Here is a 15,000-nt window from a genome sequence, read left to right on the forward strand (position 1 = left end):
CATACAAGCATTCCCCCTGAGTCTCTGCCTTGGGATGGTAGGACTATCTCTCTGAAGCCTGTTGGGCAGCCATGGGACAAATCTCTTCTATTCCATGTTTCCTGTGATACTATAATCTCAGAATCCTGGGTCTGGGTGTTGGCTCTTTCCAGAAGTGAATATTAACATGGATATTAACCAAATATTAACATGGGATTTTTAAAGAATAAAACATCTTTAATTAACCGCTTCTGCTATTCTAAAAACAAGACAAACATAAGTATGTTGTATTGACAGGCCAAAACAATACATAAAGATTATAAAATGCATATACAAATATACAAAGACACACGGTCATGCCCATACAAATATACATTTATATATTCCTAGTTGAGGTTGTTTTTTGTTTGTTTGTTTTGAGAGAAAGGGCAGACTCAACATGTGCTGGATGTCTCTGAGATCTTTGGATAGAGATGACACTGCGTGGCTATTGGTTGTGATTGGAGCAGGGGGAGTGCTGGTAGTGGTAGGGACTAGTGCTCTGCTGGCTGCTTGAGTGTAGCTCTGACTGTCAAAGTGTTGCTCCTGCAGTGGGTCATGTGAATAAGAAGGCTTGGGAGCTGCTCTGGGGGGCATAAATGGGGGTGAAGGCCATGACCATGTGTCACTTTTGAGGGGGAAACCTGGGGCCTGTCGCAGGGTTTTTTCCGGTTAGGGTGGAAGAAGTGGAGGGGGAGACATCGCTGGTGCTGATGAGTTGGAGGGGGTTGCAATAGAGGGTCTCCAGGGTGTACACATGGTCTCAGTGATGTGGTGGAACTGTGGTTGAGAGTGATGTCCTTCAAGGTTTTGGCAAAGATGGGGACTGCCTTTCTGTGGAGATGGACATGGTCGTAGAGGCTGTTAAGGGGCAGAGTACGTGTTGAGCAAGATGTACATTGGGTGTTAAGGCACAGTCTCTAGACACTCTAGCATTTATGTTCCTGATGGTGTCTGGGTGGAAATCAGATTGTAGTAGCAGGGTGGAGAGGATAATTTTGGCATTAGAGAAGTTGGATTATGCCTTCCCTATTACACCACTGAGGGCTGTAGGTATTCTCTCCTGCTGGGCTCGCAGGTCATTGGTGCCACTATGGATAATAATGTGGCTGGGGGAGCCCAGCTCTTCCTCACACAACAGCTCCAGGGCCTTTTGTGTGTTTGGGCACCATATTTTCTTGATGTTACTCTTCGGGAACAGTTCCTTTTCATCAGTGAATTTGCCAATAGAGTCAGTTAGGAGTATTATCTGCAGCTGTGTTTGACTGTGAGAGTTGGGGGTTGGAGGGCTGATGGGGTTGAGAGGTATGGTTGTTGGAGAGGTAGGTGTCTGTTCTAATCTCTGCAGTGTCAGCTGTTCTCTTAAAGCTGCTAATTGTTTTCTATAGAACACCCTGTCCTCTCTCAGCCCTCTCATCTCTTCTATCATTACAGACAGCTGTTTGATATGTTCCTCTCCCTTGGTTTTCAGCTCCTTCATTTCTTTCTTTAGCATCACTATTTCTTTCCTGTAACCATCTTCCTTCCCAGTTTGATCAGTCTGCTGTGCTGCACCATGCACCACCTCTCTCAGCTACACCAGTTCCAGTTCAATTTTTGTGAATTTCTCCTACATGTCGGTGATGACACCATGAAGAAGGGAGATTTCTTCACTGTCATCTCTGGTTTGGTCATTTCTGGGTTGATGGGTGGAGTTGTGATTTCTCTGCCTTAGTGTTTTAGGGCTTTTCTTGTTTAGCTGAGCTTTCTCTTTAATCTGGGGTAAGTCCTGTTCAAACTGTTTTAGACAGCCCAGTATCATTAGTGTTCTGTTTTTATATAGATTAATACTTATCATGACATTTGAATCTTCCTCTTATTTGACCTCTATTTTCTATCCATTATTGATGCCCTTTTTGATCACTGTGGGGTAATGATATCTAATTGCTGAGTGCCAAGCTTCTGGGTTGTCTGTGTAAAATATGATTCTACCGACCTCTTCATTATTGTATAGGTCTGAGTACAGTGTTTCTGGTCTCTCTTTTCTGTACATCCATCTGTCTGTCTGTCTGTTTATCTGTCCCTCAGTGCATCTGTCTCTCCCTCTGTATGTCTGTCTGTCCGGCTCTCTGTCTGTCTTTCTGTACCTAAGTCCATCTGTCTCTCTGCCTCTCTGTCCCTCTGTCTGTCTGTCTGTCTCTCTCTCAGTCTATCTGTCCCTCTGTGTCTTTCCCTGTCTCACTGTCCATCTGTCTCTCTGTGTCTGTTGTTCTGTTTGTTCTTTCGCTCCCTTATTCAGGACCTAGGCAGGTTTAGTCCGTTTTGAACGACTCTTATCGCAGTACTTACTAAACAACTGCTAAATACTCATTCACACACACACACACACACACACACAAGAGTGTGGCATTAGCATGCATTATTCATGTAGCAGAAAGAGCTGATTAGGACGCAGAGAGGCAGCGACATAGCAGTGTCATGGCAGAGTTTTTGATTGTTCTGTGGTGCAATGCAAAGAACTGTTCATTATGAAAAGTGAGAGCTAAGTCTCCACCTCCACATCACTGTGCTACTGATTACTGCTAAACACACACATGCACACACACACACAGAGTAACTCTTACAGGAAGTGATTAGAATACTCACATATGCGCCTACACAAACACACACATGCCAGAGGAAACAGAGTCGTTCTTCCAGCAGACTGCACTGAACATGCCAGCTCGCCAGAAATATCCACCCTGTGTGTGTGTGTGTGTGTGTGTGTGTGTGTGTGTGTGTGTGTGTGTGCACATGCATGTATGTGTTTTTCCTCTGATGACACAGTAGAATTAGTATAAATGTCATACAGTGAGTTAAAACCGCAAAACAGGTCATGATGAGATCATTGTATTAATATTTTCACTTATTTAGTTAGGTCCTGCATTTAGCTCCACCTTAAGATCATTTGTTCTCTCTGGATTGGCTCTAATCAAATTTGGCTCCACCCACTGCTGGTCAAAACAGTGAGTCATGAACATTACATAGTGAATCAAAACACTGATTCATGAACACTACATAGTGAATTAAAAAACTTATTCATCAACACTACTTAGTGAATCAAAACACTGATTCATGAACACTACACAGTGAATCAAAAGCACTGATTCATGTACACTATATAGTGAATCAAAAGCAGTGACACATGAACACTACATAGTGAATCAAAAGCACTGATGAATGAACACTACATAGTGAATTAAAAAACTTATTCATCAACACTACTTAGTGAATCAAAACACTGATTCATGAACACTACACAGTGAATCAAAAGCACTGATTCATGTACACTATATAGTGAATCAAAAGCAGTGACACATGAACACTACATAGTGAATCAAAAGCACTGATGAATGAACAGTATGTAGTGAATCAAAAGTATTAATTATTTCATGTCTCCTGCATAATTGTTTGGATGGCTGAGGGTTCTTTGCTTCCTGCTTGGAACCCTCCCTCTCTTATCGTGAAACTGTGTGTTATATGGTTTAAAGGTTAAGTGGAACATTTTTTGTGTACCTTGAATATCAGCACTGTTTCTAGCTCAGTCATCAGGTAAAGTGACATGTCACATGATTGATAGGTGGGTAGAACTGCCTCCTTGTCATGATTTGTTTGATGGACACACACTGCATGCACTCACACACACACACACACACACACACACACACACACACACACACACACACACACACACACACACACAGAGCTCTCATGCCTGGTTAAAACCCAGCACTAAACAATTCTTTTAAAAAAGTTTTGTCTCTTTTCACTTCATTGGAATGATTATTCCAGCCTCACGGCTTTGCCATCCCGGGACAATTCAGCTAATTACCACAATCTCTAGGCCAATCCGGGAGAGAATTCCTGTTCACACACTGTCACTGAGTTTGTGTACTCGGGCTGTCAAAGTGACCAAAAATCTGTTCAGTGATGGAAATTCCACTAAAGAGAGGAAACTATTCAGGAGATAAAGATAATGAATATCCCATCTCTCTCTCTCTCTCTCTCTCTCTCTCTCTCTCTCTCACTTATATTCATAAATGTTGCATAAGGCAATGCTGTACAAAGATTGTCAATAAAGTGTAATCAAATTAAAAAGTTCACTTAATGAAATAAAAGTAGAGGCAAATAAAGAGCTACCATAAATTATATGGTCTTCCAGTCTTATATATATATATATATATATAAATAAATATAAATATAGAAAAAATCTATCTATCTATCTATCTATCTATATATCTATCTATCTATCTATATATATATATATATATATATATATATATATATATATATATATATATATGCATATATATGTATGTATATAATGTTAAAATGTCTCATCACAGGTACTGGAGGTTCTGTGTCTCACAGTGTGTGTGTGTGTGTGTGTGTGTGTGTCCTCACCCTGCCATGACGATGAAAAAGTCCAGCCTGTTCCATGTATCGCCAAGGTAACAGCGACGGCCGAAGATCCCCAGAGCCACCATCTTCACCACCATCTCCAGCGCAAAGAAGATGTAAATAAATGCATCGAACGCCTGAGACACAGAACACAGAGATTCTGTAATGTTCCACATCAAACAGCTATTAATTTCTGTTGTTACACATGCTTCCTGGAATTCTGCAAACACTGAGCATTATCACATGCCATCTACATCATGAGGATTCACATGAATTAGCAACAGCATTTCTTAAGTAATTAAGTAATTTTAGAAAATTAAATATTCCTCTAATCTATATCAAGACTTTCTAAAAGAGTATTTAATGACAATTTGAATAGAATAATGTTTAAAAAAAATAAATAAAAAGAAAATTTTTAATTTCATGGCTCCATAACATAATAAATATTATTTATTATCCAATATAATTGTACATATTTCTATAATGATCTTTCATACCATTTTTATTTATTCATAAAGATATGAGAATAATTTTAATATATAAGATTTGTAAAATAATATTTATGTTTAGTGAATGTATTTCTGCATATTTTGGTCACCTAGCAACAGGGTGGCATGCTACTGCTTTTAAGGTTTTCTCAAAACATTTTGCAGCTGGTTCGTTTTTGAACGCACCTGTAATGACATCACAAACTGAGCGAGTATGAAGCCCCACCCACAAACCGGCTCATACAGAAGGAATGAGAAAGGCTTTATTACTTTTCACCCAAATATCCAAATGCGTATAATCAGAATCCAACTTTATAATCATCAGTTCATATTTTTAGCCCATGTGACAACATAAACAAGGATACAAGGCTAAATATCTTTTAGGTAAAGTTAGCGTGAAAAATTACAAAAGGTCTCACTGGACCACTTTTCTTATACAAAGAGTCATTAGGCATTACCCTGGGGAATTAAAAGGAGAACACGTAAACAGAAAATATTATGAAATTGAGGGCTTTGATCAGTGAAATTTTAATGACAGTGCATGTATAACTGTGTGTTTGGCCCCCCTCTGTAACAACGAGCTCTGATTATCACACACGCTGTAGTCTCAGGAAGCTTCTGACTGATAAATAAATTACAGGATCAGGTGATAAGTTAATGTGGACACTGATTGGCCCCTGGTGAATGTTCTGACAGCTGAGTGAGATTAGCGTTAGCCGCTGTGTGGAGATGAAATAGCAGAGACATTGACAGAGACAGAGACATTAATGAGACATTAACGCTATCAGACGATTATAACACCGCGAATAAAATGTGTAAATCATGAATATACTTCTCTGTTGTCTTATAAAAGTTCCGTTTGTGATGCTTAAAAGTGTTTTCCAACCCATAATAATCATCTAATTTGACATATTGTAGAAAAGCTACAATAAATAATATTTCCAGGTAAGAACAAACAAACACACACACACACACACACACGCAAAAGTCACGATAAAAGTACATATTAAAAGAAGATGAACAAGAAGTCATCTTTATTTGGAAGCTGATTTTGATTCTAAAGATCTGACCAAATTTAAAACAAACTTTTGCTTCTGTGTTAAACTGATTTGATGGCAGGTCTACGTATGACGTAGTTTGTGATGCCACTAAATGAACCATAGACCAATCTTGTCCTTTAAATAAATTATTAAAAGGTGACAACATGGAACGTGGAAACTTTTACTTTTAACAGCACTAGTTAGCTAAATAACTGACTTAGCTTAAAGTTAGCGATGAAGTAAATCTTGGTTGTCATAGTAACGTTATAATGTGACAGGTTGGCGTGATATTAGGGATGAGAGGATGACATGAGGGTGTGTCCCAATAACAAAATATGTAATGTTCATGCGCAAGATATTCAGGAGAGACAGAGACAGCGAGAGAGACAGACAGTGAGAGAGACAGTTAGAGAGAGACAGACAGTGAGAGAGACAGTTAGAGAGAGACAGACAGATAGAGAAAGGGATATACAGAGAGAGAGACACAGAGAGAGAGATAGAGAGAGAGAGACACAGAGAGAGTCACTGAGATAATTAAGCAGTAATGTATAGATAATGAGTGTGTGAGGGTGAAGGTGTGATGATAAATAAAACACACAGGAAGTTGGTACCTGTAGGATTTGGCAGCGGTCAGAGGTGCAGTCGATGTTCTCACACGGTTGGTACATTCCCAGAGTCACACAGTTCAGCAGGATCACCATGATGCTGATTCGCTCGAACCACGTACAGGAAGTCACGTTAAGGACAACACACACTGGACTATACAACTGACATTTATACTTATTTATACATTTGTAAAATACGTACAGCGATTTGTCATACAGATTCAGACAGTGGATGTAAAACGGTAAAAGCTGTAATTGAAATAATATCATGTATTCAAATGTATTTGGACATTAATATACATATCATGTAATAAAGCTTAAAAATGCAGCTTATTTTCATCCAGGAATCACACTCAGAGCTTGAATGTCAAACAGCTTTACATTCACAAAGTGTGCACACTACAGTGTACGATATAAAGTGTTACATCAGAATGCCAGAGGAATAACGTTACAGAGCTGTGGACTTCATAACACACACAAACATGTGCATGTTCATGCTGTGAAGTCAGCGCTTTCAAAAAATGTCTGATTTTCCCGTCCACGTGCAAACAGTGAAAATTTCTGTGCCATTTAAAATTTCTCTACCATTTCCAAAAACATTCTGTTTTCTTGTGGACCGGAGACCAAAATGCAGAGGGGAACAAAAACGACGCTTTGAAAACCATCGGTGTACATATGGGCGGGACCTCAGAGCCCTGGTTGGTTGAAATCAGGTGAGAAGAGAACCTTTGAGTTTCTTGATAATTTTTTGGTTAAAATTGAGAAACCCTCATGAAGGTAGGATGAAATAATGAGTCACGTCACTGTAACTTCTGAGACTTGTGCAAATTCCTAAACATTGTGAGTTCATGTTGTTGCATTTTGTTGTGTTGTTTGCTTCAGTATTTACACTAATCTACACAAGCTGTACTGTATACACAACTTTAATGCGGATGCAGCTCCGGGTTCTGACATAAAATCTGCTCTGACTCTCTATCACCTCCATCATCTCCAGACCATTTCATTCTCTCTCTCTCTCTCTCTCTCTCTCTCTCTCTCTCTCTCTCTCTCTCTCTCTCTCAAGCATTTTTAGCTCACTACCCCCCCCTCTCTCTAGCAATTTTAGCTCACTATTCCCCCCACTCTCTCTCTAGCAGTTTTAGCTCACTATTTTCCTCTCTCTAGATGAGAATAGTGCTCACTTAGAGAGAGAGAGGGGGGGAAATAGTCAGCTGAAAGCTGCTAGAGAGAGAGAGAGAGAGAGAGAGAGAGAGAGAGAGAGAGAGAGGAAAATAGTGAGCTAAAAACTGCTTGATAGATAGAGAGAGAGATGAAGATAGAGAGGAAAATAGTGAGCTAAAAACTGCTAGAGAGAGAGAGGAAAATAGTGAACTAAAACTCCCTCTCTCTCTAGCAGTTTTTAACTCACTATTTTCTTCTCTCTCTCTCTCTCTCTCTCTCTCTCTCTCTCTCTCTCTCTCTTTCTCTCTCTCTCTCTCTAGCAGTTTTTAGCTCACTATTTTCCCCTCCCCGCCGGCTGACACCTCTCACATCTCTCTCTTTCCTAATCTGTCCTTTATTCTCATCATTGTATTCAAATGCCTCACCTCTCACTCCATCTCTCGCGCGCTCTCTCTCTCTAATCTCTGACAAACTTCCACTCTTCTATCTTGTGGATTTGCTCCGTTTTAACCACTGAGAACGGCTCTAAACACCAGCAGACTTCATTAGAGCTTCATTACAGCGTGTTTCACCTCTGACACTCGGAAGAACGTAATTTATTCATCAAATGTATTTTCGTTACATGTCTCTTTCCCTGCTTGAATTAATGAGCAGACAGAAAACCACACAATGAGTGACGGTCATTCTCTGAACTATATGATATTCCAAAGCGCCTGGGGTGGATGTTTCTCTCCTTGTATTAATCGTTACCTCGAGAGAAAGCTTGACGCTGGAGGGGGTCACTCTGAGATTCAGTGCTATGGTTACCGCAGAAAAAATAAAACACAGAAATCGTTGTGTGCTTCTTTATTCTCAGTGCGCTTGCTTTCCGACCGTGACAGAAGAAATGACTTTGGAGAGAGCGAGATGGAGCGAGAGTGATGGAGAGAGAGAGAGTACGCCTGCAGGTCCACTTAAACGCCATTAAAAAGGCTGCGGAGACAAATCAATCTCACACCATTACTGCTGAACCCACAGAGAGAGAGAGCTATAACACACGCAAACTCTGTTTATTACAAAATAAAATATAATCGGGACGTCACGGAGAACTGCTGTGTGCTGAAACACCGAGGCTAAACTTTCTGACTAAATGACTCTCGTGTTTTTTGGTGCACAAAACACAATTCTTTAAATGGAAGCATTTACGAATGAATTATTCATGGATATGTCTCGCTCTTGTGTATTTTTACTCATCTGTGTATTTTATAATTAAATATAAAATAAATCTTTTATGTGCCCTAAAAGTTAAATTACACACACTGTACCTAGTGAAAGTCTCAAATTGTATCTACTGGACATGAAGTGCAGTGCATTGGGTCTATACCTTATGTAGGTCACATGTATAGTGAAAAAGAAGATTCACAAATTAGTAAGTAAGTAAGTAAGTAAATAAATAAGACTGGACAAATAAATAAAAATAAATTAAAAACGTTCTTCGCTGTGTTTATGTGATCATAACACATTGCTGTGTAATCACGTTATAAAACATATAATGAATGAGCAGCATTTTAACCTTGCAACGTTTGTGTATGAAGGTGAGTTACAGATAACGGATCTTTAAATGGAACATAAACAAACAAACAAACAAGCAAAAAGATTTCTGCAAGAAGGTGAGTTGAAGATAGTGAATGTTAACATGGAGAGAAAAAAAGAAAAGCAATAAAAAAGACAAACAAAATTAGGCAAAACACTGTGGTCAAATAAAAACTAATCTAAAGCCTTGTTTAGGAACACAGTGTTCCCTGCCTGTGGGACTATAATATTTTACACTCATTCATATTCATAATACACTCAATAATATTCAACTACATTCAATCTGTTAAATAATTGCAATGCAAAAGTGTCAGGTGGAATCGAGTCAGGAATCAACTAAGAAACTGATTAAGGAAGCAATTGAAGAATCGAGGAACTGAGTGAGGAATCAATTGAGGAATCAAGTGAGGAATTGATTGAGGAACTGAGTGAGGAATCGAGTGAAGGATCAACTGAGGAAGCAAGTGAGGAACTGAGCGAGGAGACAAATGAGGTACCAAGTGAAGAACTGAGTGAGGAATCGAGTGAGGAAGCTCTTGAGGAACCAAGTAAGGCACTGAGTGAGGAATCAAGTGAGGAACTGAGTGAGGAATTGAGTCAGGAACTGAGTGAGGAATCGAGTGTGGAACTGAGTGTGGAACTGAGTGACGAACTAAGTGAGGAACTGAGTGAGAAATCGTGTGAGGAAAAAGTGAAGAATTGAGTGAGGAACTAAGTGAGGAATCGAGTGTGGAACTGAGTGAGGAATTAAGTGTTGAATCAAGTGAGGAAGCTCTTGAGGAATCAAGTGAGGAAAAAGTGAAGAATCGAGTGAGGAACTAAGTGAGGAATTGATTGAGAAACTGAGCAATGATTTAACTGAAGAATCAACTGAGGAAGCAAGTGAGAAACTGAGTGAGGAATCAAGTGAGGAAATGAATGACGAACTCAATGAGGAATCAAGGGAGGAACCTAGTGAGAAATTTGAGATGTCATTAAGAGAACTGTTTGTTAAATATTTCTCAGGGAACAATGAGTTGGCGAAAGAATACACAGTGAGCTCTGAGAATACACAGGAACTCTGAGCTCTGACTCCATCCTGATGCTCCTGACAGAACTGGTTCTTGATCTGTGGTTATTCTGAGACTTTAAGTGCTGGTTAAAGTGACAAAATCCAGACACTTGGAGAGCATCAGAGCGAAAGCCACATCTTTACGCTCAGTTTGAGCCCAAATGACTGGCTGAATTAATTTTGATTAAATGTGAGAAAATATCTTGGCTCCATTTCTTTCAATTATATTGTGAACATATTTTGAAACATTTAAATATTACATTTTAAAATTCTATATATTTTCGCACTTTAGCTTCACACCTAAGCATGTAACATAAATAATAAATAAATAATAAATCACAAATAAATGACTACAAACAGTCGAGGAGCATCTACTTAGCTTTAACCTTATTAAAACTCCAGCATTTATGCTTATTCATGAATATGCTCAATTTGCACACGCACCCACACCCTCCTGCCATTCCTAATAACCTAATAATATCACTAGCATTAGCTACCATAGTTATCCGGTTAGCTAACTGCTAGTAATCTGCTCATGAGTCACACAAGCTTTTTAGCATTACCATGACAACCACTATCTCATCATTGTTGCTAACATCAGATACAGTAACTTAGCTATCTAGCTAGAATAGCACACAGGGTCTGTGGTTGTCAGGGATGACATTGACATCAGACTCTAATCTCTGACGCAATTGGTTCAAAGGCATGGGGTGTTTAGTGACATCATAACCTGATCTTGTACATAGCTCTGCCACAAATACAGCTTTATACAGAACATTTTGGAAGAGAGAGAGAGAGAGATGAGAGAAAGAGAGGGAGAGAGAGGGAGAGAGAGAGGGAGGGAGAGAGAGACAAGGAGCTGCTGCTGATGTTGTGGAAGTGTGGCTATTTTTAAAAAAAAAAAATCGTGTGGCCTCCTGGAGACTTTAATAATGAGGACCAAGCACCAAGACCCTGTAGGATGGACACACACACACACACACCCCTATGTGAGCAGCATAAGCACTCCCAAAATAAACTCTGTCTTCTGTAGAAACTTAGATTTGGTGAAGTCTAAGGGTAACATCTGATGTTCTTCCTATGTTCTTCTCATGTTCTTCTTAGAGTAAACAATCCCATTATTCTGTTCATCACACCAGTGAAAAATAAACATTTGTATAACTATGGTGAACAAACCATCAGTTTTAGCAAATCTCTGTCCGATACAATCTTATACAAAGATTTCCTCAAGTTTTCTTTGGATAGTTGAGCATATTTGGTTCTATCTGGAACCCTATCTGATAGGAAACCCATTGTTGTGGGGTTTTAGTGGTGTGTTGGTATTTCATCTAATATTAGGCTTAGTAAGTGAGTATTCGTCTCACGTTCTTGTCATGTTCTCCTCTAAACAATCCCATAATTAGGTTCTCCACATCAGAGGAACATGAACATTTCCCCAAACATGCCACATGTCAAACGTCGTCTGAGAAACACTTTAGAGATGCTAACACATCTCTTGTCTCATACACTCTTAAAGATGTGTTCTTCAAGGGTTCTTAGGACAGTTGAGGGTCTTTAATTCTACACGGAACCATCTCTGATAGGAAATCCATTGTTATAGGGTTTTATACATAGTGTAGCTTTCCAGATGTCCCTGTAGATGAAAGAGTAGTGGGGTTGTTTGCAGCACACTTTGATTTGGTCTTTGAAGATTCTAAAACAGAGGGAACCAATTTAATAGAACCGATTTAACCCTGGAATGATCGGCCATCCAAAGAAATGGAGAGCTGGGAAACACACCTTTTATGACTATGCTCTTGCACGCCACATCAGAAAAAGTAATTTTTCGCTAAGTTTAATGTCAAGGTTTAATTATCAACAACTTTTCATTCATATTTTTGTTTCTGTAAAGACCGAATAAATAGTTTCACATGAATGGTATGTGATGAGTGTGCATTAATCCAGCCAGGCTTTCACGTTTCTCCGGCATGGAACAAATGGTCGACACAAAACACGTCAAAATTCCTCCTGACTGGTTCTGCAGCTCATTTTCCATCTCTTAAAAGCTGTTGTAATATAAATGTCATGTAAGCTTCTAAAGAACCTGAAGAACCTAGCGAAGCAGGTTCACCACAGTCAGGTACATGCTACATGCTTTAACACATGTTGCCTTGATACTTCCTGTTTCAGTACAGAATATTCAGGAAGTCAGTGTAAGGATTAGCATCTTATTTAGCATTAGCATAAGTCAGGAAATCAAACTTTTAGCTTAGAAAATTAGCTTTTGTTAGCGATCGAGCTAACACTAGCAGTCATGATGCATCTGTAAATATGACTTAAGAGAAATCCTGTTAGCTAGTGACCAAAAACAATCTGCACAAATCTACTACTTATAACACGTTCTACTTAAACACTTCCTCACATGGACTCCTTTAGGACTCACCCACATTCCTGTCTATGATCTTAAAGCCACGCCCACTCAGACTTAGAAGGATAATATTAGAGAACTGCAGTTAATGATGCATGCTAGTTACAGCAGTTAGCTTAAAGCTCGCTGTATGTTAGCTCATTATTAAGCAGCACAGAGCTACAGCCACACTCCTCATTTTGCAAACGACGCAACTCGTTTTAATCAGATCCTCGTCGCTGCGTCGACACTTCCAGAATTTCATTGACTCTGCACTGATTTAGTAAACAATCTCTGCACGAGACACTAGTCACGGATAATTAGCATTCCTCCCACGCCTGCCAGGCTAAGCAGCTTAGCGCTGAGCCTCCATTAAAAGTGTCTGAACTTTGCCTGCTAGTCTACTTCAGTGAACTCCTGAACACGGCTCTGTCTCATTAGATCACTGCAGTGTGTGTGTGTGTGTGTGTGTGTGTGTGTGTGTGTGTGTGTGTGTGTGTGTGTCATCACAGAATCGGCTCAAGGTGACTTGACTAAAATCACACCAACATTTGAATTCCCATTTTGTGCTGCTGAACACATGATGATCACTCTTCTCTTTCATTCATTCAGTTATACAGGTAAGGAATAGATAGAAGGATAGATAGATAGAGAGAGAGAGAGAGAGAGAGAGAGAGAGAGAGAGAGAGAGAGAGAACAAACAAACTGATGGATGGATAGATAAATAGATGAATTAATGAATAAATAAACAAACAGATAGCTGGATGAACAGGATAAACAGGAGTCCCTGCTTGCACTCATGCAAAGTACATTGTCCTTAACCATTAAGGGACAATCAGAATACCTAATAATCTCTCTCTCTCTCTCTCTCTCTCTCTCTCTCTCTCTCTCTCTCTCTCTCTCCCTCCCTCTCCTGGTCTCTCTCTTTCTGTCAAGGTACACATGATACTCCTTAGATACCAATGGTTCTGACCCCTTCTGCTCTCCTGACCTACCTGATCCATCCTGATGCCCTACTTCTGGTTGGAGTTCTCATCAGTTGGGAGTCACATGCTGCTGAGGATGGCCCCACATGGTGCAGCCTAAAGATCATTGAGATTACTGAGAATGGTACCACTTAAAAACCATGAAGATGTCTTTGGACCTCAATTCATATGGGCAGTTATGCTATGATAGCTTTAGCACTGCAATTACTACAAACAGTTCTGCACTCAAGTCTCCATCATTGAACAGTGGAGAAGTTCAAACAAAACTCCTTGTAAAAACTGTGATGAATTTTCCTGGTTACTATTTATAATGGCACTATTTCACCATATAGAATTGGCACATTTATAGAAGGGATTTATTTATTTATAATCACTCTATCAGGTGTCACCCAGATGACGATGAGTTCCCTTTTGAGTCTGGTTCCTCTCAATTGTCACAGCTCGGTCCGATCAGAACTCAAATTCCCAAGATGCAATACTCACTTCTCAGGCACGCATGCGCTCACCATCCCCGGAGTTCTGATCAGACACACCTGGCACCAATCACACACACACACACACTAGTACTTAGGGAAGACATCCACCCAGAATCTACGCGAAGTATACGCTCAGTAAATTAGTTTGCTGCGTTACCAAGCTCTTCTAGTTCGTTGTTTCTTATAATCCTCGACCCTCGCTTCTCGTCTCGACTACGCTATCTGGATTTCCCCATTTGTATTGTTCGCCCGATCGCTTGACCCTTGCTGACTCTACGACTACGCTTCCAGAACTTCCCGACTCTACTCTGTTCACTCGCCTCCCGCGCCTGCTTCCGTACCGTCTCAAGGTTCGTGACATCAATGTTTCTTCTGAAAACAGATTTGGGACAGTGTCCATTGTTAAGAGTGCTATATAATTAAAACGGAATTGAATGGAATTGAAGATAAATATAAATAAATAAACAAACAAATTTATTTATAAATAAATAAAAAAATTATTTATAAAATTTATTTGATCTCATTTGTAAGTCGCTTTGGATAAAAGCGTCTGCTAAGTGAATGAATGTAAATGTAAATGTAAATAATAAATTAATTAACTGATAGCTAGCTAGCTAGATATATAGATATGAAATATAACTAAACTAAAGTTAATAAACATGTATAAATAAAATTTATTTGTGATTATATTCTAATATGAATATCTATGTTTAAAAATGAGTTATATATTATTTTGTCAAAATACTACATTTAAAAAAAATTATATTTTAAGTCAAATAATGAATAACAGTCAATAAT

General features: G+C 39.2%; 1 protein-coding gene across 2 annotated transcripts in view; it reads right to left on the reverse strand.

Annotated features, from left to right (window-relative positions):
- LOC108276491 (voltage-dependent T-type calcium channel subunit alpha-1I) overlaps positions 1–6,684 on the reverse strand; it is an 84,383-nt gene extending 77,699 nt beyond the window's left edge. The window contains exons 1-2 of one of the 2 annotated variants that reach the window (XM_047150857.2): positions 6,577–6,684; positions 4,441–4,574 (exon numbers count right to left, since the gene is read on the reverse strand). In XM_047150857.2, the coding sequence (XP_047006813.2) occupies positions 4,441–4,574; positions 6,577–6,666 (224 nt within the window). In that variant the 5' untranslated portion in view covers positions 6,667–6,684. The remainder of the gene's footprint in view (positions 1–4,440; positions 4,575–6,576) is intronic. The other variant, XM_047150859.2, reaches the window with a different exon arrangement.
- Between the last annotated feature and the right edge of the window lie 8,316 nt (positions 6,685–15,000).

Source organism: Ictalurus punctatus, chromosome 2, assembly GCF_001660625.3.
Source record: "Ictalurus punctatus breed USDA103 chromosome 2, Coco_2.0, whole genome shotgun sequence".
In the NCBI taxonomy this organism is placed as follows: domain Eukaryota; kingdom Metazoa; phylum Chordata; class Actinopteri; order Siluriformes; family Ictaluridae; genus Ictalurus; species Ictalurus punctatus.